The sequence below is a fragment of the Puma concolor genome, chromosome A3 (genome assembly GCF_028749965.1).
Source record: "Puma concolor isolate L17-30 chromosome A3, mPumCon1.1.hap2, whole genome shotgun sequence".
NCBI classification, from domain to species: Eukaryota; Metazoa; Chordata; class Mammalia; order Carnivora; family Felidae; genus Puma; species Puma concolor.
Window position 1 is genome coordinate 30,376,806 of NC_141669.1, and position 26,503 is coordinate 30,403,308.

The following is a 26,503-nucleotide window of genomic DNA, read 5'->3' on the forward strand; positions in this document are numbered from 1 at the left end:
AAAAACTCTTCTTCCTCATTAAAAATACCAAAAACTGGGGGAAAATATTCAAACTTTATATGAACATATAAAGGCAAAACCAGCAAATCCATTCCTTTACCCCCATTCCACTACCTAGAGATAATCAATGTGAACAGTTTGCTGAATTCTCTTCTGAACTTTCCTGTATGCAGAGATAGAAAGATAAGCAAATATGACATCTGTTTTGGTTACATAATTACTAAAAGTAAGTACAGGAACTACAACTATATATATATATATGTGTGTATATATATACACACATATATATACACACATATATATTTACACACATATATATGTACATACGTATATACATATATACATATATATACGTATATATGTATATACATATATTAATTTTATGTATTCATATATACATATGAATACATAAAATCAACAAAGCTATTTTTTATCGAGTTCTTCCTCTGTTATATTTTTCTGAGTGTTTTATTAACTCATTTCATTGTTACACAAACAAAAAAAAAGACACCAAATAGTTATGTACAAACCAATCATTAAAAAGATTCTTCTTTTAATGTTCATTTATTTTTGAAAGAGAAAGAGACACAGTGTGAGCAGGGGAGCGGCAGAGAGAGAGGGAGACACAGAAGCCGAAGCAGACTCCAGGCTCTGAGCTATCAGCAAAGAGCCTGATGTGGGGCTCAAACTTATAGACCGTGAGATCATGACCTGAGCTGAAATTGGACACTTAACCGACTGAGCCACCCCGGTGCCCCCAAACCAATCATGTTTAAAACATAAATGTGTACACTAACAGAGATCTGAAGAAAACACAGATGCTAGAGAGTTAAATTTAAAGACCTTGTAGTGAAGGAGGGTAAGACTGAAATGTAAATTTATATGCTGCTGATTTTATTATTAAGGTGGTCACGCCCTACAGGCAGTAGGCAAGGCAGGACTGCAGCTTTCAGACTAGAAATATATTTTGGTAATCTTGATTTTCATATACACAAACCTATGACATGTCCCAAATCAGCTAAAGTAGCTACAAGTATGTGTGTGTCTACAGATATATGTATGTAGACACCTCTATGAGTGTGTTTATATATATTCCTTCTTTAATTTGTAAGAGAATACGATCCAGAAAACATGCCTTTTTAGAATTAAATCCATTACATAAAACAATGCCTATTATTTTAAGTAATATTCCTAATATAAATACAAATCCCAATGACTTTATCTTAACCTACTCTACAAGTATTAGATTTATTTAGATTTAATAAATAGAACTACCATTCTGTTTCCTGCTAAAACTGTAACACTAACCTGAAAAATTACCAAAATTTATAGAAAAAGAAGAAAAACTAATCCTACTTTTAATATAGACAGAAGATGATCTCAAGAAATAGATATTCCATGCTCTCATAAAGGATATGAATAAGCAATTTAGAGAAGAGGAAACCCAAAAGGCTAACAAGCTCAGAAAGAGATGCCTGATCTTGGTGATAACCAGATAAATGCAAGCTAATATAAATAGGAGATATAACTTTATATTTATGAGATTAGCAAAAAGTAGAATTCTAGATAATGCCAAGCTATATGTGATCATGCTCTGGTAGGTAATGTAGAAAGGGCAGTCATTCTCAAAAGCAATCGGCAACTTAGCCAAATTAGGTTTATGCATGCCCAACAAACCATTACTATGTTAAAGAAATTCTCAAACAGTTCAAAGTAACACAGTTAATGTATACAAAATATCACAAATGAATATTTCTAAAAAGAGGAAAAAATGACATAACTTGATTTTTGTAAATAAAAAGCACACGAACAGAAAAAATATTTTACAAAGATAAAGAAAAATGAAAGGAGAATATGAGAATGGAGATAAAAATAGATTAAACAAGAAAGGCAATAAGTGATCATTGCCAAGTTCAATGAAAAGCCCAAGTGTGTGTTTATGTGTGCATACACATAAAATTCTGTAGGGACACAAACTAAATTGTTAGTAGAATTTACCTCTAAAGAGTACATTTGTGACAAGGACTAGAACGAGGGAGATACCAGAGATACGGCTGAGTATCTTGTATTTCACATGTACACCTACTCTTATTTTAAAGAAATCATTTCTTCTGACAAAGAGTCTCTCCTCAACCAAACTTCAGTCAGGCTCCTGTGAGCCCTCTGCTCCACGAGGCCAGGTCTTTAGACTTCCACGTCCACCTTCACATCCCCCAATTTTTGCAGCAATCTCACTGTAAGTCATTTTGGCAAGAATCCCTCACCTTCAATATCTCCTCACCCTCAATATATCTGATCAAATTCCTCAACCCCCCCAGTACCCCAGGTGACATTTGGTCACTCTGGCCTGGATTCAGCAAGAATCCTGTCAGATTCTGTCAGTTTAGCCAGAATCCCCCTACCTCTGATGTTTACTCTTCATAATTTACATCCACTGACACCACCACCACCATCCTGGCCCTGGCTATAAATTCCCAATTTTCCTTGTTGTATTCAGAATTGGGCCCATTGAGGTCTCTTTCCCCCTATTACAATAGTCGCTGATTAAAATCTGCTTTTACCACCTTAACCACTGTCCAGCTCTCGATTTTTTTTAGTATTGCCACATGTAAAATTTAGACAGTTTCTAAAAATAAAGTCTAAGTTTAACTCTGAATTCTAAATAAAGTTTAAAACTCTCTTTTTGGGGGGCACCTGGGTGGCTCAGTTGGTTAAAAGTGTCAAAGTCTTGGGCGCCTGGGTGGCGCAGTCGGTTAAGCGTCCGACTTCAGCCAGGTCACGATCTCGCGGTCCGTGAGTTCGAGCCCCGCGTCGGGCTCTGGGCTGATGGCTCAGAGCCTGGAGCCTGTTTCCGATTCTGTGTCTCCCTCTCTCTCTGCCCCTCCCCCGTTCATGCTCTGTCTCTCTCTGTCCCAAAAATAAACAAACGTTGAAAAAAAAAATTAAAAAAAAAAAAAAAAAAGTGTCAAAGTCTTGATTTGGGCTCAGGTCATGATCTTACAGTTTGTGGGTTTGAGCTCAACGTCGGACTTTGCATTGATGGTGTGGAGCCTGCTTGGGATTCTCTCTCCGCCTCTTCCCTCCCACTCTCTCTCTTTCTCAAAATAAATAAACTTAAAAAAAAAACTTTCTTGGGGTGCCTGGGTGGCTCAGTCGGTTAAACATCCGACTTTTGCTCAAATCATGATCTCACAGTCGAGAATTCGAGACCCATGTCGGGCTCTGTGCTGTCAGCTCAGAGCCTGGAGCCTCCTTTGGATTCTATGTCTCCCTCGCTCTCTGCCCCTGCCCCACCCTCTCTCTCTCTCAAAAATAAATAAACATTAAAAAAATTAATAAAAATTAAAAACTTAAAACTTTTTTTATAGAAAAATTGGTGGTTTTTAGTCAGTGATTCATGCTCTAAATCTCTAATTCACAATATAGCAAACTTACAAAAACATTTAAAAAAAAATCAGCATAGACTCCTTAACTAGGGAAGTCAAGTTTATTAAAAACAAGCTTGGGGCGCCTGGGTGGCGCAGTCGGTTAAGCGTCCGACTTCAGCCAGGTCACGATCTCGCGCTCCGTGAGTTCGAGCCCCGCGTCGGGCTCTGGGCTGATGGCTCAGAGCCTGGAGCCTGTTTCCGATTCTGTGTCTCCCTCTCTCTCTGCCTCTCCCCCGTTCATGCTCTGTCTCTCTCTGTCCCAAAAATAAATAAAAAACGTTGAAAAAAAAAAAATTTAAAAAAAAAAAAAAAAACAAAAAAAAAACAAGCTTTTATTAACAACTACCTGATTTTCATAAAACACTCATTTCCTGATTTCAAAAATGTATATATAAAATAAGGTCAAAATATCAGTAACCATTTTTATTCAAACAAGAAACCAAGAGAACACAAAGTAGGGAAAATAGTAAAGACTTACTAGACACACATAAAAAATACCTGAGATAAACTTAAGCTTTGATGTACACTGAATCTTAAAGATCAACAAATTCCTGCTTTTGTTTTGGGGAAAAAAAAAAAAAAAAAGCCAGGGAACATAATTTTTCTTGGTAACTCAGGACCAGAACTACACACATCAATTATTAAAATATACTATACAAAACTTCAATGTTCTTTGATATGGGAATTGGGAGATTCCTACTCCTGGTTCTCTCACTAATCTGTATGATCTTATTAAACTTTTCTGAGCCTCAGTTTCCTTAACTATACAAGGAAACAGTTTAACACTCTGTGATTATACGGAACTGAAGGTGATATGTGGAAAACAAAATGATATGTGAGTTAAGTCCTGATTCCAAGACAATGAGTATTTTTTTCTATTTCTGTTTGCATTCTGTTTATTTGTATGGGGGACTAATAATATACAGTTGAATTACTATCTTCAAAGGCAGTATTACTTTGGCCAATTTTTAAAAGAACTTATAATTGAATTCAAAGACAACAGCCACCTTCCAAAAGATATCCTCACTCTCCAGAAAAATTATCGATTTCTCTACAGTTATCAGTGGTTTTTGGTTGGCAGCAAGGCAGGGTTTTTTTATTAGTTGGGCTCAGTTTTGCAAAGCTGAACTCAACTGTAATATTATCACTATTAACACATAATGTTAATACATACTGCACTAGGTATTAGAAGTAAATTAAAAATATATATATATGGTACAACGGAAGCTGCTAAAGCTCCAAGAGGGCAGAGACTGTGCAAGTGATTGCTATATTCCCAATGCTTACAACAATCACTTGCATGTGGAAGATGCCCAATAAACATTTGTTAAATTAATTGAACAGATTCATAAAAAGCAAGTAAACAGTAAAAGATAGCACATCCTAAGTGCCAAATGACAAAGCAAGTATTAAAAAAGGAACAATCAAAACCAAAACCAAAAACTTTTCATGTTGGAAATGAGATTAAGCTAAATCTGAATAAAGAAATATATAAATCTGAAAGAATAATACAAACTATGAGGTGGTGGAAGGACATTCCAGAATGATGAAACTTTTTGAGCAATGATTAAAAAAAAAAAAAGTAGACGTGGCTTATGTGCAAAGCAAGATTAAACTATGTTGGTTTAGGAACAGTACCCTAATAGGTAGGAAATATAAACAGTCTAATCATGGAAGAGATTTGAAACCTACTATAGGCAAAAAGAAAAAAGAGTACCTTTTTTTTAATGTTTATTTATTTTGAGAGAGAGGGAGACACCGACTCCAAAGAAGGCTCTAGGCTCCGAGTTGTCAGCACAGAGCCCGATGCAGGGCTCAAACCCACAAACCACGAGATCATAACCTGAGCCAAAGTCGGATGCTTAACCAACCACCTAGGTGCCCCTAGGTGCTGAGCCAGCACCTAGGTGCCCCTAGAGATATAATTTTATAAGACATCTATCTATATAAAAGCAATCAATTGGAGTGAGAAGATTCAAATCAAAGAGAAACAGCTGGGCGGGGGGGGGGGGGGGGGGACAAAAACAAACAAACAAAAAAACAAACAGTATAATCTGGCAAACAAGTATCTGAACAGTGGCCTGAAAGCAAGATCATAAGAGACTGAGGAATAAATAACCCAAGAGAGAGAAAGAGAACAAAGAAACTGAGAGGGAGGAAAATGAGACTAGTAGAAAACCAAAGGTCCTAAATGTGGTCTGTACAGAGAAATTAACAGCGAAATGAAAGAGAACAAGATAGGATGTTGAGAACATCCTATTGAAATGAAAGAGAACAAGATAGTCTACTAATGGGTAAGACTGCTGACAAAGGGGTTTCTTTTATTATCCCTATCGGCCTGGTTGGTTTTTAAATGGGAAAAACTAAAATGGCCTTGCCACAGTGGATACTACCACTGGCAATAATGGATTCAGGTCTTTCTAAAGTTAAGAATCATCACTTGATGATAAGCTCTACAGGAGCTGGAACTATATCTGCTTGTTTTCCACTGTTAAACCACAACGTATTTTCTATGAAGCTTTGGCAACTTTGGTATTTCCATACTTCAGCTTTTTTGTGTTCATTCTCACTTGGCTAGCTATAAGGATCTGGAAAACCAAACGTTCATCTTTGATGAAAAGAAGCAGGCTTAGGGGTTAAAAAAAAAAAAAAAAAAAAGTCCGAATTTTAATTCTAAATTATGGATAACTGGGGCATTTCTATTTTATTAAAGTAGCAGAGTTCAAAAAAGTTTAAAATCACAGTATATTAATAATGCAACTATAAATACAATTGGAAAAGTAGAATACAAAGTAATGAAAACTATATATTTTATTTAAAGCAAGATTCATCTTCACAGAAAAAAAATAATTCCTTATTTATTTAGAAGGAATAAGGAATGTGTATAAAATTTGAACGCATGGATTTTAGAAAAGAAAAAAATGTTATGTGACCCTGCTGATTGTAAAGACTTTTCAGGACACCATGCCAAAGACACTTCCTGGCAGTCAGTGTTTAACACACAAAGGGAAAAGAAAACAAACCTACACTCACAACTACCAAAACCCAAGCACCATTTGCTGCAGCTAACATCAACCTGCAATTAGGAAGCCAGTGGCATCCCTAAAAATGAGCTCTGTCAGAATGACTTGGCAGGGCCCAGGCAATGCTCTACACAACAGAATACAGACACTACTTGCTCTAAAAGGCCCTTTCCAAGGGAAGTCATAAGACAGAACTAGCTAGCAGAAAGAGGGACAGACCCTCTGCTCCCATATACGCCAACATATATTGTACACTCACAAAATTGACAAAATGCTGTAAATATCAAAGATGTCTGAGTCACAGGACCTGCCCTTAGGACAATTTAGCTGAGAGACATAATATACATATTTAAACACATATATTTAATACATATTCAGTAACAGTGTAGTCTAATATATGATTCGTTCATTCAAGAACCATTTAGTAAGCAGCTACTATGTGCCGGTAACTGCTAGACCTTAAAACACCCTTAAGTGACTCAAAACCTAGTGAGGAAAGAAACACACAAAGCAGGAGACAGGTGGTATAACTGAGACACAGAAGTTCTCAACACTAATCCTCTCTTAACCAAACCTCTGGATTAACCAGTATTCTTCAGTCCCTTGGTAAAACACTGCCCAACGCCCAGGGCACATTAAGTATTCACAGCTAGAGTATGCTATTCTTTATAATTCACCCATACACTGCGTTTTCAGTCAAGTTGTGTAAGCTCACCAAGAGTCAATCTGGTTTCCTCCCAAACCTGTTTATGCCAATTGCACTTGTTGCTTTGATTACATAATTCAATTAAACATTACATAAACCAATAAAACATACGTATGAAAAGAAAAACTAAGTTGAATGCTTTGGGAAGACAACACAACAAAGGAGACCTACTAAGCAGGAGACCTGCTATCAAATTAAATGTGGGTGACACAACTGTGAAAGACAAGGGAAAAGTAATAAAAATCAAGGATTCTGTACTGTATACTTTACTCAAGGAAAACCAAAACCAGAAATCATAACCAATGTATTGTAATTGTAGCTTTTTCAAGAAAGACAACACACAACTCCAATCAGTGTTCTTAAAAAAAAAAAAGTGAAGGGCAGGTGGGCTTGGTCTTACGGTGACAAATGACGATGCGTTTATATTATTTTTAACTTAAATGACTTGGTATCATTTCAACCAGATTAACTGCCCAACCACTGATCAGGATGGTGTTTCTGTTATTTATACAAGCTCTTAGGGGAGCATGAAACTTCACTGTGTCTGGAGGTTTCCCGAAGACAGTAAAATGAAACTTGGAAGAGGATTAGAAATTCACCAGGCAGACAAGGGAGCGAAAATATCCCAACCCTATACATTGACTCAAAAGCATGAGAAGAAGAAAAGTGTCAAAATATTTTTCCTTCCATTTACCATGCCCAGTCCCACCACTCAAACTTTTCTTATGGCAAATTATTTATCTTTTCTATGAGTTAGGGAATAATTATTACCTACCACAAAGAGCTTTGTAAAGATTACAATCGATCACACGTGTAAAGTGCTCTACACTGTACCCAGCACATGGTAAGGGATCAACAACAACAATAAAAACTGTTATTATTGTTGGAGGGGAAAGAAGAGGAAACAAAAGCTAAAGTACTGGGACCACGGTACCATCTTCCCCAAGTAAGGACTCTTTGAAGTTCAATAAGTGTGCTGACCCAGATCTCCAGGCTCCTCCTTGTTCCCTTTTAGCTTTACATGAATCCACATTCCTCAGGAGCAGGTTTTGGTTGTGCATATAATTTAGGCTTTGCTTACTGCTGAACCTTCTCATTTAGGAAATACAAACAAAAAAACTGAGAGCAAGTCCCAGACTGGGCTGTAATTTTCCATCAGGTGAAATTGGTATCACCCTTATGGAATCTGACATCTTATTTATTTCTCCTAACTAGATATGCTGGTATTGGATCCAATTTCTGTCATATGTAAATGAGTGCTAATGAAGCCTGTGTGTAACACTCCCCCGGCCCTTTCCTTGGATCTCTGTAGTGCAGTCATGCCAAGAACCTATTCACCACACCCAAAATACCTATTCCACCCAACCTTCTTCAACATTTCCCAGCGCTCCCCTTAATTCCAGGGCTTCTACTCCTTATTCTTCTCCTGTTCTTATCTAAAACAAAACAAAACAAAACAAAACAAAACAAAACAAAACAAAACAAAACAAAACAGGGGCGCCTGGGTGGCTCAGTCAGTTAAGCTTCCGACTTCGACTCAGCTCACGATCTCACGACTCAGCTCACGATCTCACGGTCCGTGAGTTCGAGCTCCGCCTCGGGCTCTGTGCTGACTGCTCAGAACCTGGAGCCTGTTTCAGATTCTGTGTCTCCCTCTCTCTCTGACCCTGCCCCGTTCATGCTCTGTCTCTCCCTGTCTCAAAAATAAATAAAACGTTAAAAAAAAAAATTTAAAAAAAAAATAAAACAAAACAGAACACTACTCATTTTTCCTTGAGCCATACTGCTTCTAAGCCAGTCTACAATAAAATTTCCTTCTTGCATATCAATATTTTCGAATATTCCATCATCTTATTTAGATAAGGTACTTTTGTTATAAAAGTTAAATAGCACTGTCTGCCAAAGAAAGTGATTTTATTTCTTTAAATACCTTAATGCATAACAGCAAATACATGGTTGACATTATTATTCTGTTCAAACAGCACATGTAAAACAGATGGGCTGAGAATAACCTAATAACAAAAGCACTACACAAAAGGTGATATGCGATCAATAAACACTAACTATATTAAAATATACATACATATATATGTATAAAATATGTATAAAATATACATGTATACATATTTTAATATAATGTTTAGTATATATAGTATAGCATATATAGTTAGTATATACATATATGGGCCTGTATATAGCGTAGTTAGTATATATATGTATGTATATATAGATATACACACACACACACACAGACACACACACACACAACATAATTAGGCTACCCTCAGGAACAAGCTGGAAAAGATCCGAATTTGCAGACTTTTTTAAAGAAATAAACATTTTACATCAGTATTCTCTACACAAAAATAAAACGATTCGAAGAAACTAGAGTGACACATTGTTAAACACCTTTGAGGAACACAAATCGTTGAAAACTTTCCTGAGTCCCTTAAAATGCAATCATTTCACTAAATTGTTCTGCTTGAAGTTTGAAATATATAAGAATTTACATTATGACAGCTACTCAAAGCATACTTAATCATCTAAATATTGTAATTCACTTGGCTACTTCAGATCAGAAGCAGCTACACAGGGTAAGGGACCAATAAAAGGAGATGATGTATGGAGAACAATGCCTGGGCTTGGGTAGTACACTCGTGGGTTCTAAAGTCAATCCCCACCAATTCAGAGTGATCAAGGACCATTTACTTACTCTCTCTGTGGCCCTAACTGATACAACAAGAGATGAGATGGGAATGCAAGCTGGTGCAGCCACTCTGGAAAACAGTATGGAGGGTCCTCAAAAAACTAAAAATAGAACTACCCTACAACCCAGCAATTGCACTACTAGGCATTTATCCATGGGATACAGGTGTGCTGTTTCGAAGGGATACATGCACCCCCATGTTTATAGCAACACTATCAACAATAGCCAAAGTATGGAAAGAGCCCAAATGTCCATCGATGGATGAATGGATACAGAAGATGTGGTATATATATTCAATGGAGTATCACTCGGCAATCAAAAAGAATGCAATCTTGCCATTTGCAACTACGTGGATGGAAATGGAGGCTATTATGCTAAGTGAAATTAGTCCATCAGAGAAAGACAAAAATCATATGACTTCACTCATATGAGGACTTTAACAGACAAAACAGATGAACCTAAGGGAAGGGAAACAAAAATAATATAAAAACAGGGAGGGGACAAAACAGAAGAGACTCATAAATATGGAGAACAAACTGAGGGTTACGGGAGGGGTTGTGGGAGGGGGGATGGGCTAAATGGGTAAGGGGCACTAAGGAATCTACTCCTGAAATCATTGTTGCACTATACGCTAACTAATTTGGATGCAAATTTTAAAAAATAAATAAATAAAATTAAGTAGAAAAAAAATATATCACTTGTGTAAACCACACCAAAAAAAAAAAAAAAAAAAAAAGGGATGAGACTATGCAAGTTCTAAGGTCCCACAGGAGGTAAAATATTCTTAGTCTAATGAAGGGAATAGAAAATTGGGAGTCGAGCTATGCAGGGCAAAGAGAGGGGACGTGCACACGCGCATCCCTGTCAGCCCTAGAATTCTACAGTTACATGTGCTAAGATGAAGACTACAGACAATACATACTCTAGGAATTAACAACAGGTTCATGTGTACAGTTTCTTCCTCCTGTCCGTCTCTGCTCTCCCCATCTCTCTTCCCTCTCTGTCTCTTCTTTTCTTCTACCCCCTTCCTTAGCTTCTTCTCCTGCCTCAGGTTTCTCTCCTGAACTGCAAAGTTCCTCTGTTCCTATCTCCAGTCCTCAATGCTTTCCAGCTATTACCATCTACTACTACATCTCTAGCCTGCTCCTTACTTCCGATACTGACAGTTTATTGTCAGTATTATTAAACTGTCAGTTTTACTGTCACTATTAACAGTGGCATAAGTAGCCACTATGCCAAATGCATCACTTAAACTAGTTCTTGGCTCCTAAAGTTTAATTTAAATAAATAATACCAAATAAGTAAGTAAATAAATAAATAAATAAAACAGTTAAAAGCATTCTCTCCACAGAAATCTCAACCAGCAAAAGCAAACCACTTATTGGACATTTATTATAGGTCACAAACTTTGCATACTCTATCTTTTTAAAATTACAACTACTCTGTTTGGTGGCTATATTTACAAACAAAGATGGGGCCCAGAAAAATTATATACTGGAAATGATGGAACTAAGGCCCATACTTTCCACAGCCACACTGCAAAAGACAATGACAATAGACTGTTGTGTCAAATTGACCACGAAAGCAAGAAACTCCAAAGATCCCAAGGGCAAGTTTATTTCTAATGGCCCAGAATTGAAACCTGGAATCTATTAATAACATTCATAAATCAAAAAGTATGCTGGGGCACCTGGGTGGCTCAGTCGGTTAAGCATCCGACTTCGGCTGAGGTCATGATCTCATGGTTTGTGGGTTTGAGCCCCACGTTGGGCTTTGTGCTGACAGCTCAGAGCCTGGAGTCTGCCTCAAACTCTGTGTCTCCCTCTCTCTCTCTCTCTGCCCCTCTCCTACTCACGCTCTGTCTCTCTCTCTAAAAAAATAAACATTAAAAATTTTTGAAAAAATGTTTAAGTAAAAATAATTAAAATAAAATAAAATAAAACAAAATAAAATAAAATAAGCCTGACATCAAGTAGAGAGTAAGCCGACAAACGGAAATCAGTCCAGATTATTTGGACTTTCAAACACCAATCAAGGACTGATTAATAAAGGGGTTGGTTTGTTTGTTTTAAATTCTGCTTTAATTTTACCAAGATTTTGGAAAGAAGTTGTAGTCTCCCCCCCACCACTGGGACTCAAAGAAAAGTAAACTTAGATAGTAAATAAAGTTTTAGGGTCAAATAAGGATATCTCTTAATAGAGAAAAAGTATCAATTATATTTCTCTACAGATAATTACTGGGCCATTCTTATTTGTCAATTTTTCAAAGTAAGATAATTCAGTTTTCAGTAATAGTGCCTCAAATTAACTCTTCTACTGAAAACAGTTAAATATTCTGGACAAAATATTTTTACATATTTAAAAGGCAAAGCTGATAAGAAGGAAGGAATTATTTGGCCAAAATTGAAAGGAAAATGGGAACCTAGTAAGGTAAGAGAACAAAAGCCACTTTTGCTCTAGAGGTACTAGCCAATCAGAACAAATCTGAACCTTAAGTTTGGACAGCCTTATAGGACCCAAAGAGCAAAAACTAAAGACCAGGACCATCCGGAGTAAAAAGTCTAACAGGTGATATGTCCCACATTTAGCTAAGACCCTGTAGCATATTCCTTCAAGGCAAAGGTGAAGGATGCTGGTCCTCAAATGTATTTGTGGCCAAAATTTGCATCAGCTGGGTGGTCCAAAACCTCAAGCAATGAATTGGTTTTAAAATGGTTGTAGATTGCTAATGCCTCCAAAAACCCATCAGAGCAAATGCAAAGACCTTCTAAAGAAGACACCTTTATTTGAGACCTCAGATTAGTCTTAACACCTTTCCAAGGACAGTGAGCAGCACACAAAAATAACTATGCATACAAAGAAATAAGTTACCATGAACAAGGACCGGCAAAAACAAGAGACCACAGAAAGAGATCTCCAAGACTTCATGCAGAGGAAGTACAGATATACCACCTATAAAAACAACTATACTCACTCGGTTTAAAGAAAAAGAAACTTGAAGATATCTTCAGGGAACAGGAAACTATTAAGAAAAAATCCAGCAGATTTAAAATGCAACCAAACTGAACTTCAGTAATAATTAAAATTAGAAACTTATCAGATGGCTTTAAAAGATTAAATTCAACTGAAGAGAAAATTAATGGACTGCAAATAAGTCAGAATAAACAGATAAAGAAGGTCTAAAATACATGTAATCAGAGACCTAAAGATTAAAGAAAAGAGAATGGGATAAAGCAGAAATATAAAGAGATAGTGACTGATGATTTTGCAGAAATCTAAAGAGATAATGATTGAGGATCATGTAGATTTTTCAAAGAGCCTAACAAAGTCACAAATAAAATAAAAAGAAATATATACCCTGAAACATCATAATGAAACTCAGAACACAAAGTCCAGAAAAAAATATTAAATGTAGACAATAAAATAAGCTAGAAAACAGTGGAACAGAGTAAAATCTCCAGGTCTGTTGTTTTAAATAAAAAGAAAAATGATAAGTAAGCATTAGTGTGACTGATTATCTCAGAAGGGTCTAAGGATCAAGCAAGATAATGAATTTAAGGGCTTGGAAAAAACTGTACAGGTATCTGGAGACTTAAGTGACAGTCTGTACAAAAACCTGTTTCATTCTCGGTCATTCAACCTCTCTGTGGGCCTCACTTTACCTGCGGAAGAAGGTTGCAGCTGATTTTTTCCAAAGTTCATTCCAGCTCAGAAATTACTCTTATCATTATCTCTCTCAGTCAGAGGGAGGTGAATCAAATTATAATATTCTACTGGCTAAAAATAAAATGCTAGCTATCATCAGAAAGAATAATAGAAACGTAACAAAAATTATATCCCGATTCTATAAAAAGCCATCCATATCTGGAATACTAACAGATGTGTCCAAACAATACATGTAAAATCAGAAACAAACAACTAAAGCAGTGGTTCTCAATCCGTGCTGCCTTGAGGGAGCTCAAAAAAACACTAATACCAGGGACACTAAATCCTAAAATTCTGATTAAACTGGTCTGGGGTAGAGCACAGGAAATGAAGATTTTTAAAAGTTCCCCCAGATTATTCTAAGGTTGAGCTAAAGCTAAGAAATACTGAACTAAAGTGACAAAAAATAATTTTGAGTCATACTTGACTCCTTTTTCCTCAAACGTCACATCCTATCCTTCAGCACATCTTGTTGGTTCTACCTTCAAAAATGCATTCAGAATCCATTAGATTTTGAATACGTATCAAAATAGACATTCACGTATCTCATCACTACCAGCTTAGTTCATCTCCAGCCTGGATTATTAACTAGACTCCATGACTCTCTTACCATTGTCTTCCCTCCAAGTGCATTCTAAACCCTTGCGATGCTGTTCCTTTACTCAAAACATTTCAACTGTCACCCATCTGGCTGAGGTACAATCTAAAATCCTTACAATGGGCAAGACCCAGTATGGCATTTCTTCCATTCTTCTCCTCTACTCTAGCCACATGTGCCTCATTATTCCTCAAACATTCCAAGCATGCTCCTTTCCCCCCTACTGTTCTCTCTGCCCTCCCAGAACACCCCCTCCTTAATTTCACCTTTTCAGGTCTTGCTCAAATGGCATCTCATCAGGTAAGCCTTTCTTCCCCACTCCACCCCACCAAGCACTCCATATCCCCCTTATACCAACCACATGACTGTGGTGCTTACTACCACCTAACATTTTATGTATGTAAGTATTCATTATTGTCTGCCTGTAGGATCTATTTTAACCATCTTGTTTCTCCAGTGCCTAGAACAGGAGCTGGCAGAAAATGGGTGAATAACATTTGTTGACTGAAAATATGAATCAATAATGCCAAAATCCAGATTAATAAATACTCCAGTCTCTATGCCACATGCCCTAAGCCACTCAATCATATCACCTTTTTCATACAATTCTAACATTTCCAGGTAAATAACAGAGCCTCCCCTACTACACACACCCCCCAAAATCTAGGGCCAATAGTTTTTGTTTTGTATTTACATGCCTGCTTTCTATTAAGTTAGTAATTTTCAAATAGGTTCTCATTACTTCATTAAGTTCTTTCTTCTTGCTATTCTCCCCATTCACTGCTAGCTCTCTTTTGTGCTATTCTAAGAAAATCTAAGCCCCCACAATGATAAACACTCTGATTTTTCTACATCTTGCTTGTCTATCACTCCAACTAGACTGCATACTTCTTGAAGGTCAGCTAGCTCAATGTCTCACATAAAGAAATTTCCCTCGATTGTTATGATTAGTATTCCAACTCCAATTCCTTTCACAAATATAAAGCTCAGTAATAACCCTAACCATTCTTTTCCCATGAACTGCCTATTCTCATCTGAATGGTGGTACTGAGGCAGGAGGGGGATTATCAAAAATAAAGAGAATTCTAGGGATACCTGGGTGGCTCCGTTGGTTGAGCATCTGACTTCGGCTCAGGTCATGATCTCATGGTCCGTGGGTTCGAGCCTCACGTCGGACACTGTGCTGACAGAGCCTGGGGAGCCTACTTCAGATTCTGTGTCTCCCTCTCTCTCTGCCTCTCCCCTGCTCCCGTTCTGTCTCTCTCTCTCAAAAATAAATAAACATTAAAAAAAATTTTTTAAAAAGAGAGAGAGAATTCTACATTAACTGAGATGGGCAAGGAGGGGAAAATGACAAGTTTACAGCACAGTATAACTGGTTTCTTCCTCCCAAGACCTGAAGAAGGGAGGAAGTGGTAAAGGCAGACCAGGTAGGTGACAGCTTGGATTGCCTTGCACAACTCTGTCCTGACAATCTGAAAGAGCAAGACTAACAGGTTCCTGAAGGGACAAATTAGACTTAATCTTAAAGGTATTTTTGTTGACTTCGGTGTTAATGACTTGAGAAGAAATTTAAAAACCAAAGAGAGGACATCAATTAATCCAAATTTCATCACCACTCATTCTCTGACTTCCGATTTCTTCTAGAAAAATTTAAATGGCAAAAGAAAAATGAAGGGGTATGTTCACATTTAATGATGTTGATAAAAAGAAATTACTTTAAAAATATGTTTTCAGTTGTGAGATTCCCACAAACTCTCTTCCCAAAAAGTATGTTATTTGTTCTGTTTGGAAAATATGACACATTTTTAAAGTTCCTCCCTGGATGCTTAATTTAGTGTAAGCACAAACGAAAAGATACTGTAAAAATGTAGTGCTTTCAGTGTGAGGAGCACCAATTGGAAACCTACCTGAGCTTTAACATTTGCCATTAAAAATCCCAGAAATAGCATGTGTGCACGTGTGTGTGTAAAACTGAAGAGTGACTACAATTATAGGTAAATTGAAAAGTTGAAATGGAGGGGTGGAAGGGGAGAACTGGGAGATAGGACAAGGGTAAGATGAGCTGCAAACTCCCGAACCTCCACAAGTAAAAAGGGAAGAGTTATTATCTTGTTTGTTTTTGACCAAATTAGTGTGACTCACCTTCCCTAAACTGGAAATTAAAATTTAAGCAGCCACATAAAAAAATCATTCTCTACACCCGAACAACGTTAACGCTAAAGCCTGCCTTTAACACTTCCTTGAAGTCTGAAATCCACAATTTCATTTATGGAATGCACTGTTTAATAAAGTGAATTACTAATAAATTTAAATGAAGCATTCAAGTCTGCTTATCACTATACAGACATGGTCAGATTCATTTTGAGAAAAGTTACAAATACCAATAGACTAGATACTAAAGTACATAACGGCAGACATAAAAAAAAGTTGCCAAAGAATACAAACATAGAACTGTGGAAATAAAGAATGAGAAGAAATTTTAGAAACTATGGGTCACTGCCTCGCTTCACTCAACTCCTCCCAGAGGCCTTCCTCACCCACCCCATCTAAAATAAAAAAGCCGCGGGGAGCCTGGGTGCTCAATCAGTTAAGCTTCTGACTCTTGGCTTCAGCTCAGGTCATGATCTCACAGTCTGTGAGTTCGAACCCCAGATGGGGCTCAGTGCTGACTTGGGATTCTCACGATCTCACAGTTTGTGAGTTCGAACCCCAGATCGGGCTCCGCGCTGATGGGATTCTCTCTCTCTGCCCCTCCCCTGCTCACTCGCTCTCTCAAAATAAGTAAACAACCTTAATAAAAAAAAAATAAACAAATAAAATAGCTGTCCCTATCACATTCTATTTCTGTACCTGATTTATTTTCCTCATCCAAGGTGCCATTATGGTTCGGTATATTATGTACTTACATTTGCTGCTTCTTTGCCTGCCGACTAAAACGTAAGCTCTATGAGGGCCGAAGCTCTGTCAGTTGTGTTCATCCCAGGCCCTCGAGGCACACAGCTGGCACTCAATAAAGTACTGAATAAATAAATGATGAACCTGAAGTTCACAGAGGTTAAAGGATTTCCTCAAGGTCACAGCCAGCAGTAAGCACAGCTGGTACCAAAACGCTGTCTACTCCCTCTTTCCATAGCCACTTCCACTAGGCCAAAGCACCCTGTTCCAGCACATGATTTTCTATTTAACAGATTCCTTCTTTTCTTTTTTTAAGTGCCAAAGAAAATACCCGTTACCAAAAAAAGTGACACGCTGGGTAACATTTTAACTTCAAGTGTTTCACCAACCAAAACTATACTCAGATTTCAGAAGTGTACAAGATTAGCCAGTAAAACAGCAAGGCACAGCCACTCAGTTCTTCGAGTTCCTTGTGAAATTGGTGTGTGCCTTGGAAGTTTTAAGATCAGCTTCGGAAACACACTTAGCAATTCAGAATGGCCTGTAAAGTATCAGCCTCACTTTCTTCTAAGAGCCCACAACAGCTCCTTCCTGGATATGCTTTATCTTGCAGATTATGCAAGGAAATGTAACCAACTTTAAAGTCCCTTTTAGTTCCTTTCAAAGTACAAGGCAATCTCACAAAACACTGGGCATAAAATTAACCCTTGGGAAGTTTCAGATTCTGAGAATAGGAAACCATCTCCGAACCATCACCTGACGGTGATCATCTAGGTTCTTCATGATCTGAAATACCTAAAAGAAACGCGGAGGTGGAGGGTGGGGGGGGGGAGGTGGAGGAAGAGGAAAAGAGAAGAAACGTTTACATACATCAAAAAGGAGCTGATATCCCTCATAATACTTTAGCCCAACATCAGCTTCTTGCCTAAAGTCAAGGCCCCACGCACACAACTTCGGTTGTCTGCTTTGGTCACCTCCCTTTCAGAGAGACAGGAGCCAACTACCAATACCTTTCGCAGGGAACATCTCTAGACCTAGGATGGGACTCACTAGGGCAGAGGATAATTTGCTAGACGTCTCTCAAAACTACTGTCAGCCCAATTAGTTAACTGAAAGGGACGACCTAAAATGTGGGACGGCAAGAGAGTTGAAATGAGACTGAGTTAAGAGTGTGAAGGAGCAGACGAAAAGGAACGGGGAGGGTAAACAACGCATCAGGGGCTGGAGTGGGAACCTAGGTCAAGGCAGCGGGGTCAGGGAAAGGCAAAGGTGAAGGGGGGAAAGAGATGCGGTTTCTGAGTGGGATGGGCGGGAGCAAAGGGGGAGGGGACGAGGGGGGCCGAAGTGGGGGGGGGGAAGGGTCCTGGGCGGGGCGGAAGGGAGCGAAGAGGCGGGATGAAGAGGGCCAGGCCGGGAGGGTCTTTACCTGCAGCTCCGCCCGCTCCACCTCCCACTGGGCTCTCTCCACCTCGAAGCGGGCCCACTCGTGCTGCAGGAAGTGCAGGATCCCAGGGAGGCTGTATTGGGCTCGCGCCGCCCCCGCCGCAGCCGCCCCGTCGCCGGCCGCGGCAGCCTCCGCCAGAGGCCCGAGACCCTTGGCACCGCCGGCGCCCGGGTGGTTGTTGCTGAAGAAGACGCCGGGACCCGCCTGCTCGTCCATGGCGGCCGCAGAAACCCCGGGAGCTGCCCAGGAGCCCAGCAGCGGAGGCAACGGCGGCGGCCAGCAGCGCCTCCTCCTGCCTCCGCCGCTCCCCGCCCACACCCCAGTCAGCAGGGAGCAGCCGCCTGGGCGCGGGGGCCGGCCGAGCCCGGGACGGGCCGGGAAATGGGTCAACTGCGGCGCGCGGGCGGCCCAGGGCTTGCTGGGAGTTGTAGTCGCGGGGCGGGGCGGCGGCAAGCGCGGTCGCGGCGGCCTGTGGGGCTGCGAGAGACTCGGGCGCGGCCGCAGCTCCGCCCCCGGCCCGCCCCTGCCCGCCCCTGCCCGCGGCGGTGGGGGCCTACTGGGCCGGGAGCGCGGGTTTCCTCACCCGCCGGTCGGGCGCGAGCGGGCTGCGCGCCAGTGCCCCCCTCGCACGCGGAAGTTCTCGGGCGGCGCGCCCTGTTGCATATACACACACATACACACACACGGAAGTTATCGCGCCAAGATACCAGTCCGAGCAGCACATCTTTCAGGGCTTCCTGGTGGTTGTGCTAAGAAACAAGCTCAAAGCGAGGTTCGGAGGTCCGGCTCCTGGACGACTCCAGCTAGTTGGATCTAACCCTCTCCCTTTGGCTCCAACTTAAGTGTTTCTCTGGCCCCAGACACTCCTCCAGTTCTGGCAATCTGCTTATCGCTATCGCTCCTCCCTTTTTTTTTTTTTTTTTTTTTTCTCCCTTACGGATTCAAACCTGTTGCCTGATCAGTTTTCACTTTATAAGGGACTCTGATCACCTCTCTCTCCTGGACCAGCCCTTTTCAGCTTCTACATTCTGGATTGTTGGCACTTCATCTGAAACACTGCTCCGCTGAAGTCCCTTTCTCCTGCAGTAAATCTTGCAGTAGTAAGTCCTGTAGACGTTTCAGATATCCAAGGGTGTTATTTCGGTGTCCTTTTTTTCTACCTTTTCCCGCGCAGTTTTTACTCAGTTCAACTCAACAAATATTTGATTGTCAGTTATTTCTGTCGCTGGGGACATAAATGACACAGTTCCTGTCATCAAAGGGAGATTGGCAAGTATATAATCAATTCTCACAGTGCCTTAAATCAACACCACCTGAAGGAACAAAGTCCCTTTGTCTTCCCTAGAACTGTCTTAGGTATCCAGGCACTTCTCCCTTTTCACTTGTCCCGGTCCCAGTTTCTTCCACGGTTCACCTGCAAACCCGCAGCAGTATTAGCCTTCAAAAGCACACCAAAGTCCTCTCAAGTGTTTCTCCAAATCTTATCCTCCGAAGTCCCTGAAAATATGTCACTATAAAGTCACACTACAACAATAATGAAAGGAAGGCGCCTGAAAAAAATTTAACAAATGAAAATGAAATGAAGCACTTATCTTGTCCCCATAACGAGTTATCTGTAATTCTTTTATTTTGTGGGATGGATTTCCGGGATATCAGACCTGATGGCCATGAAAAAAAATGTAAAGATTTAAGCTGCCTGGTGACATGTCAGGGAAGGACATCCTGTTCCTGTCCTCCCCCAACCCTTCCCTTCCCATGGCTGCTTGTGGAAAAGACAGGAAACACACTGTATCTGCCCTGGTTGCAAATAAAGATGGCAAGCTCTCTTTTCTCATTTATTGAATGTTTCTGCTTCATGAATTCATTCTTTATTATAATAAAAGTGTGATCCAGGCTTGGCCAAATTCCCTGTGTCATAAATTAGTTTGGCTGTTAAGTGTCCTTTGAGACACTGCCCAATCCTCTCATTTTACAGCTCAAGAAACTTAAGTCCAAAGAAGTTGAAACTTGTCCACAATGAGGCTTTGAGTGAGTGGCACAGTCCAAATGAGAAACTAGAATTCCTGACTGCTAGTTCATTGATCTTTCCATTAACACGTTGCCTCCTCTCTTATCAGACCTACCAGAATGTGGAAGGGAAAATAATGCCACTATGGCATATTTTCTCATCTGGAAGATTTAAGTACTCTTACAAGTTTAAAATGTTAGAAAGTTGTTTTTTTTCTCTAATAGAAGACATGGCTGACAATTCCCTGAAATAAATTCATAACACACTATAAAACAATTACATTTAATGGTAGCTGTTTAAGAACCCATAAGTCTTTTAGCTAGACTATCAAGAAAAAGGGAGAGGACTCAAATAAATAAAGTCAGAAATGAAAGAGGAGATATTACAACTGATACCATAGAAATACAAAGGGTCAGGGGTGCCTGGGTGGCTTGGTCGGTCAAGCGTCCGACTTCGGCTTGGGTCATGATCTCACGGTCCGTGAGTTCGAGCCCCGCGTCGGGTTATGTGCTGACAGCTCAGAGCCTGGAGCCTGGTTCAGATTCTGTGTCTCCCTCTCTCTCTGCCCCTCCCCTGTTCATGCTCTGTCTCTCTCTGTCTCAAAAATAAATAAACGTTAAAAAAAATTTAAAAAAAAAAGAAATACAAAGGGTCATAGGAGACTGCTATAAACAATTCTATAACCTAGAAGAAATGAATAGATTCCTAGAAAACTATAACCTATCAAGACTGAATTGTGAAAAAAACAGAAAGTCTGAATAGACTGATTACAGTAAGGAGAAGCAGTAATCAAAAACATTCCAACAAACAAAAGTCTAGGACCAGATGGCTGCACTGGTGATTTCTATCAAACATTCAAAGAAAGATTAATACCAGTCTTCAAACTCTTCCAAAAAAAAAAAAAAAAACAGAAAAGGGGAGAATTTTCCCAAACTCATTTTAAGGGGCCAGCATTACCCTGATACCAAAACCAGACAAGTATGCCACCAAAAAAAGAGAAAATTATAGGGGCACTTGGGTGGCTCAGTCAGTTAAGTGCCTGACTGAGGCTCAGGTCATGATCTCGTGGTTTCTGGGTTCGAGCCCCACGTAAGGCTCTGTGCTGACAGCTTGGAGCCTGAAGCCTGCTTCAGATTCTGTCTCTCCCTCTCTCTATGCCCCTCCTCTGCTCACGCTCTTCCTGTCTCTCTCTCTCTCTCTCAAGAATAAATAAGCATTAAAACAATTCTTAATAAAAGAAATTATAGGCCAATATCCCTGATGAGCATAGATGCAAAAATCATTGACAAAATATTAGCAAACCAAATTTAACAAGACATTAAAAGGATCATACACCATGGTCAAGTGACAGTTATGCTAGGGATGCAAGGATAGTTCAACAGCTGCAAATCAATAAGTGTGAGACATCATGTTAACACTCAACAAGGCAGGTATAGAGGGAGTGTACCTCAACATAATAAAGGTTACCTATGACAAACCCACAGCTAACATCATATACTCAATGATGAAAAGATGAAAGCTTTGGGGCGCTTAGGTGGCTCAGTCAGTTGAGCGTCTGGCTTCAGCTCAGGTCATGATCTCGTGGTTCGTGAGTTCGAGCCCTGCATCTGGCTCTGTGCTGATAGCTTGGAGCCTGGAGCCTGCTTCGGATTCTGTGTCTCCCTCTCTCTCTGCTCCTCCCCCGCTCATGCTCTGTCTCTCTTGCTTTCAAAAATAAATAAACACTTAAAAAGTTTTTTTAAAAAATGAAAGCTTTTCCTCTAGGATCAGGAACAGACAAGGATGTCTACTCTCAACACCTGTATTCAACCCAGCACTGGAAGCCCTAAACAGAGCAATTAGGCAAGAAAGAGAAATAAAAGTCATCCAAATTGGAAAGGAAGAGGTAAAACTGTCACTATATACATGACATTATATATAGAAAACCCTAAATACTCCATCAAAAAACTGTTAGAATAAATGAATCCAGTAAAGTTGCAGAATACAGTCAATACACTAAGACATGTTGCATTTCTACACACTAACAATGAACTATCAGAAAGAGAAATTATGAAAAAGAGCTCATTTATAAGTGCATCCAAAAAAATAAAATACCTAGGAATAAACTTGACCAATGAGGTGAAAAACCTGTATACTGAAAACTACCAGATACTAGGAAGTTGAAGAAGACATTAAAAAAATGGGAAGATATTCCATGCTTATGGATTGGAAGAATTAATATTTGTTAAATCTCCATACTACTCAAAGCAATCTACAGATTCAATGCAATCCTTATCAAAATTCTAAAGGCACTCTTCCCAGAAATAGAACAATGAATCCTAAAATTTGTATGGAACAATAAAAGACCCCAAATAGCCAAAGCAATCTTGAGAAAGAAGAACCTCAATTTTATTCCTCACTCTACAGTTATCTAAATCTGGAAATCTTGGACAAATGGTTTAACTTTTTTGATTCTCTATTCTATCACTGTATTTTATTTATTTATTTATTTTTTTTTTTAATTTTTTTTTTTCAACGTTTATTTATTTTGGGGACAGAGAGAGACAGAGCATGAACGGGGGAGGGGCAGAGAGAGAGGGAGACACAGAATCGGAAACAGGCTCCAGGCTCTGAGCCATCAGCCCAGAGCCTGACGCGGGGCTCGAACTCACGGACCGCGAGATCGTGACCTGGCTGAAGTCCGACACTTAACCGACTGCGCCACCCAGGCGCCCCTATTCTATCACTTTTAATATGAGAATAATATTCAGCTTTTAACTTACCACAAAGATTAGACAAGAGAAAAAATGTAAAGCCCCTAGCATAGTGCTTGACCAATAGCATATACCAAATAATGATAGCTATTATTATAACAGAGTTCACAAGACTGAGTAACATATAAAGACGATAAATACTAGGGGGAAAATAATTGTTCTTTTTTCTTTTTAATCCCCTATGTAGAAATTCAATTCAGCAGAGTTAAAATAATCTTTAAAAAATATTAATGTCTATGCCTTACCCTTAAGCCTCAGACCTTAAGGTGGTACTGATTTCCTGATCATTTCATTTTATAATTGATAAAACCTATGACACAAAAAATAAAGTTTCATTTCCAAGCACAGAGAGAGCTGTCAAAATGATGTTTCATGTATCAGTATAACCAGTATAAAGTGAAAAATTGTGAAATGCTAAATGTTTATTTAGATAATTAGAGTGTTGGCTTTTTTTATTTCAATGTGTATGTTATATGGGATGGGGATTATAGGAACACAAAACAACGAATAAGTCATCTGCTCTTTTTTTTTTTTTTTTGTATTTTTCATTAAAATGAGTGGGTATTTTTAAAAAACTGTGCAGGAGACTGACCGGCTCCGTGGTAGAACATGTGACTCTTGATCTCAGGGGTTGTGAGTTTGAGTCCCATGTTGAGTGTAGAGTTTATTCAAAAAAATTTTTTAAATAAAATAAATAAATAAATGATAAGTCACTTGGGTCTCTGATTTTTTAACTGCTCCAAGAATAGTCTTCAAATTGAGCTTCATGGCTTTTTCAGGATTCTGGCCAGAGAATAGAGTGGACCACTTGAGTAGAGATAGGCCTCCACTAGCATGAAGAGAACTTTGGGGAACAGAAATGTTCAATAGCTCACTGTTTGCCAGCCTCTGTACTATCTGGCCACTACCTAATTTCCCTCACCTCTCCTTTCTGCCTACCCTGCTTCTACCTTTCCTCAGCTTCCAAGCTCCCTCTTAGATTGGAAGTCTGAAAAATGACTGGGTTGGGAGAACAGCCAATAAAAAATTGGGCAGTAAAGGAACTCCGTTATTTGAAAATGTTCTTGGAGTCCAAGAATTAAATCTACCTCACAGTCACGTGATAGGATGGGGAAAATCGCCTCTACTATTATTTATTATTACTACTATTATTTTCTTTTGGAAGAGTGTGGTTGAAATTAGAGAGTTGCCGGGGCGCCTGGATGGCTCAGTTGGTTGAGCATCCAACTTCGGCTCAGGTCATGATCTCACAGTTGGTGAGTTTGAGCCCCGCGTCGGGCTCTGTGCTGACAGCTGGGAGCCTGGAGCCTGTTTCAGATTCTGTCTCCCTCTCTGTCTGCCCCTCTCCAGCTCACCCTGTCTCTCTCAGGAATAAACAAACATTAAAAAAAAAATTTTTTTTAAGAAATTTTATGTTACTAACACATTTTAGTAAATTCAACTATTAAATAAAATTTCATTTTGAAATTAAAATTAATTTTAATTTTGTAGTGGCTGATATATGGAGGAATAGATACTTAAAACCTAAAATCAGGATTACTTTCACTGATCTAAATAGCTAACACTGCAGGAGGCTAAAATGATAATACAGCTCTGAAGCTGTGGCAAGACTTCTCTCAGAACATCAGTGGTGACCAACTTAAGATTCTGTTCCTCTCAGCAAAGATCAACTGGTTTTTGAACATTCTTTTTCATCCTCTCCATCAACTCCATGCCTTGCTTCTCTATCCTTGTCTCTTTTAATATTTCCAGGGAATGAAAGCTCTACTCAACTGGTTCTTGCCTTCCTCCTCTTTTTCTCCTTAATAACTATGGTGCCCCTATTTCTAAAGCAGGAATTGAACTTTAAACAAGTCACAGAACTTCGTTACAATTCACAGAACTTCGTTACGTAAAAATAACCGTTGTGAGGCTTGAGGTGGGGAGAGAACCTTTTTATAAGCTGACTCTCCTTGCCAACCATGAAACAGAGATATACTGATTTCCAGGTGGAGCCTTTGCTCAGAAGACACCCAACCTTCATTTAGATTTGAATTGCTCAGAACAGCAGCTTCCCCTCCCCAAACTCCTATCTGATAGTCCTTAAATATAAACTAAGTCAGTTCTCAAAAGAATTTAAATGTGGTGCGTCATCAGTATTATTATTTGTAAACATGATGGGAAATCTGGATATTGTGCCAGAAAAATAAGAAAAATGAGTGAGGTTAAAGTCTGATAGTTTTTGTTTTAGGGTTTGAAGACCCCTGTTTTCTTAACTTTTTCCAAACAAGATACACGGAGTGTATCTCCCTCCCTCTCCCCTGCAGGCCCTCAATTCGCTACTGCTATCCAGTCGGTATTAATTTTAGCACTTGGAGTTGTTCTCTGTAATGGAAAATTCTACCCATTATCTATGTTATCTCCTTGCCCAGATTTCCCCCCAGCTGCAGGACATGAAGTAACGAGAGGAGGAGGGGTTTGAACCAGCTCAAACACACTTTCACACGAAATCATAATGTGCAACATTACCGCCTGCGAGCTGATTGTATTCAAGCTGAAGGAGCCAACACATACATTTTTATTAGAAGAGAAAAAGATCATTTAAATAATACCATTTTTAGGATATTGCAATAATCAAATTAATGCTGCAACATTTTTATGAGAATACACCAGATTAAAACATGAAGGAAGAGTATAAATTAGCTAGCGCCGGGTGGAATGGAGCTTTTTCGGCCAAATTCAAACACCTGAGGAAGAAAAGTACATCGTGCGTTTGAAAGAAGTCCGATATCCCTGACATAAAGAGCAAGAGGAAAGTAATAACAATTATTACTTTTATTCACCGCTTACTAAAAAAAAAAAAAAAAAAATTATGCGTTTTCTATGCATTAACTTGATCCTTACAATGTCCTTAACGGGTAAGTACTAACATCATTTTCACTTAACAGATAGGGACACTACTATGTGGCTGTAAGACCAGGATGAAATGAGTAGGTGAAGTAGGCAGGGGCCAGATTACTCGAGTCCCCTTAAAGAATTGGTCTTTAGCTTGAGTCCCCTTAAAGAATTGGTCTTTAGCTAAGGTAAGCAACTGGAGACTTTTCAGCAAGGTATCAGATTTGAATTTATGAAGATTATTTCAGTTTCTCTGTGGAACACATAGTATTAGTTAACACTTCTAAATTGTTTTCTAAGAGTCAGGCGCTGTTTTCAGGACATTTGCAAGTCTTCACTCATTTAATCCACAGCTGCTC

The 26,503-nt window shown here is 39.2% G+C and overlaps 1 protein-coding gene across 4 annotated transcripts in view; it reads right to left on the minus strand.

Moving 5' to 3' along the window:
- STRN (striatin) overlaps positions 1 to 18,861 on the minus strand; it is a 95,118-nt gene extending 76,257 nt beyond the window's left edge. The window contains exon 1 of one of the 4 annotated variants that reach the window (XR_015248984.1): positions 18,492 to 18,861. Coding sequence is in view for 2 of the 4 variants with exons in the window: in XM_086700362.1 (XP_086556488.1) it covers positions 18,492 to 18,725 (234 nt within the window). In the remaining 2 variants the exon portion in view is untranslated. The remainder of the gene's footprint in view (positions 1 to 18,491) is intronic. The other 3 variants (XM_086700362.1, XM_086700363.1, XM_086700364.1) reach the window with 3 other exon arrangements.
- Positions 18,862 to 26,503: the final 7,642 nt, after the last annotated feature.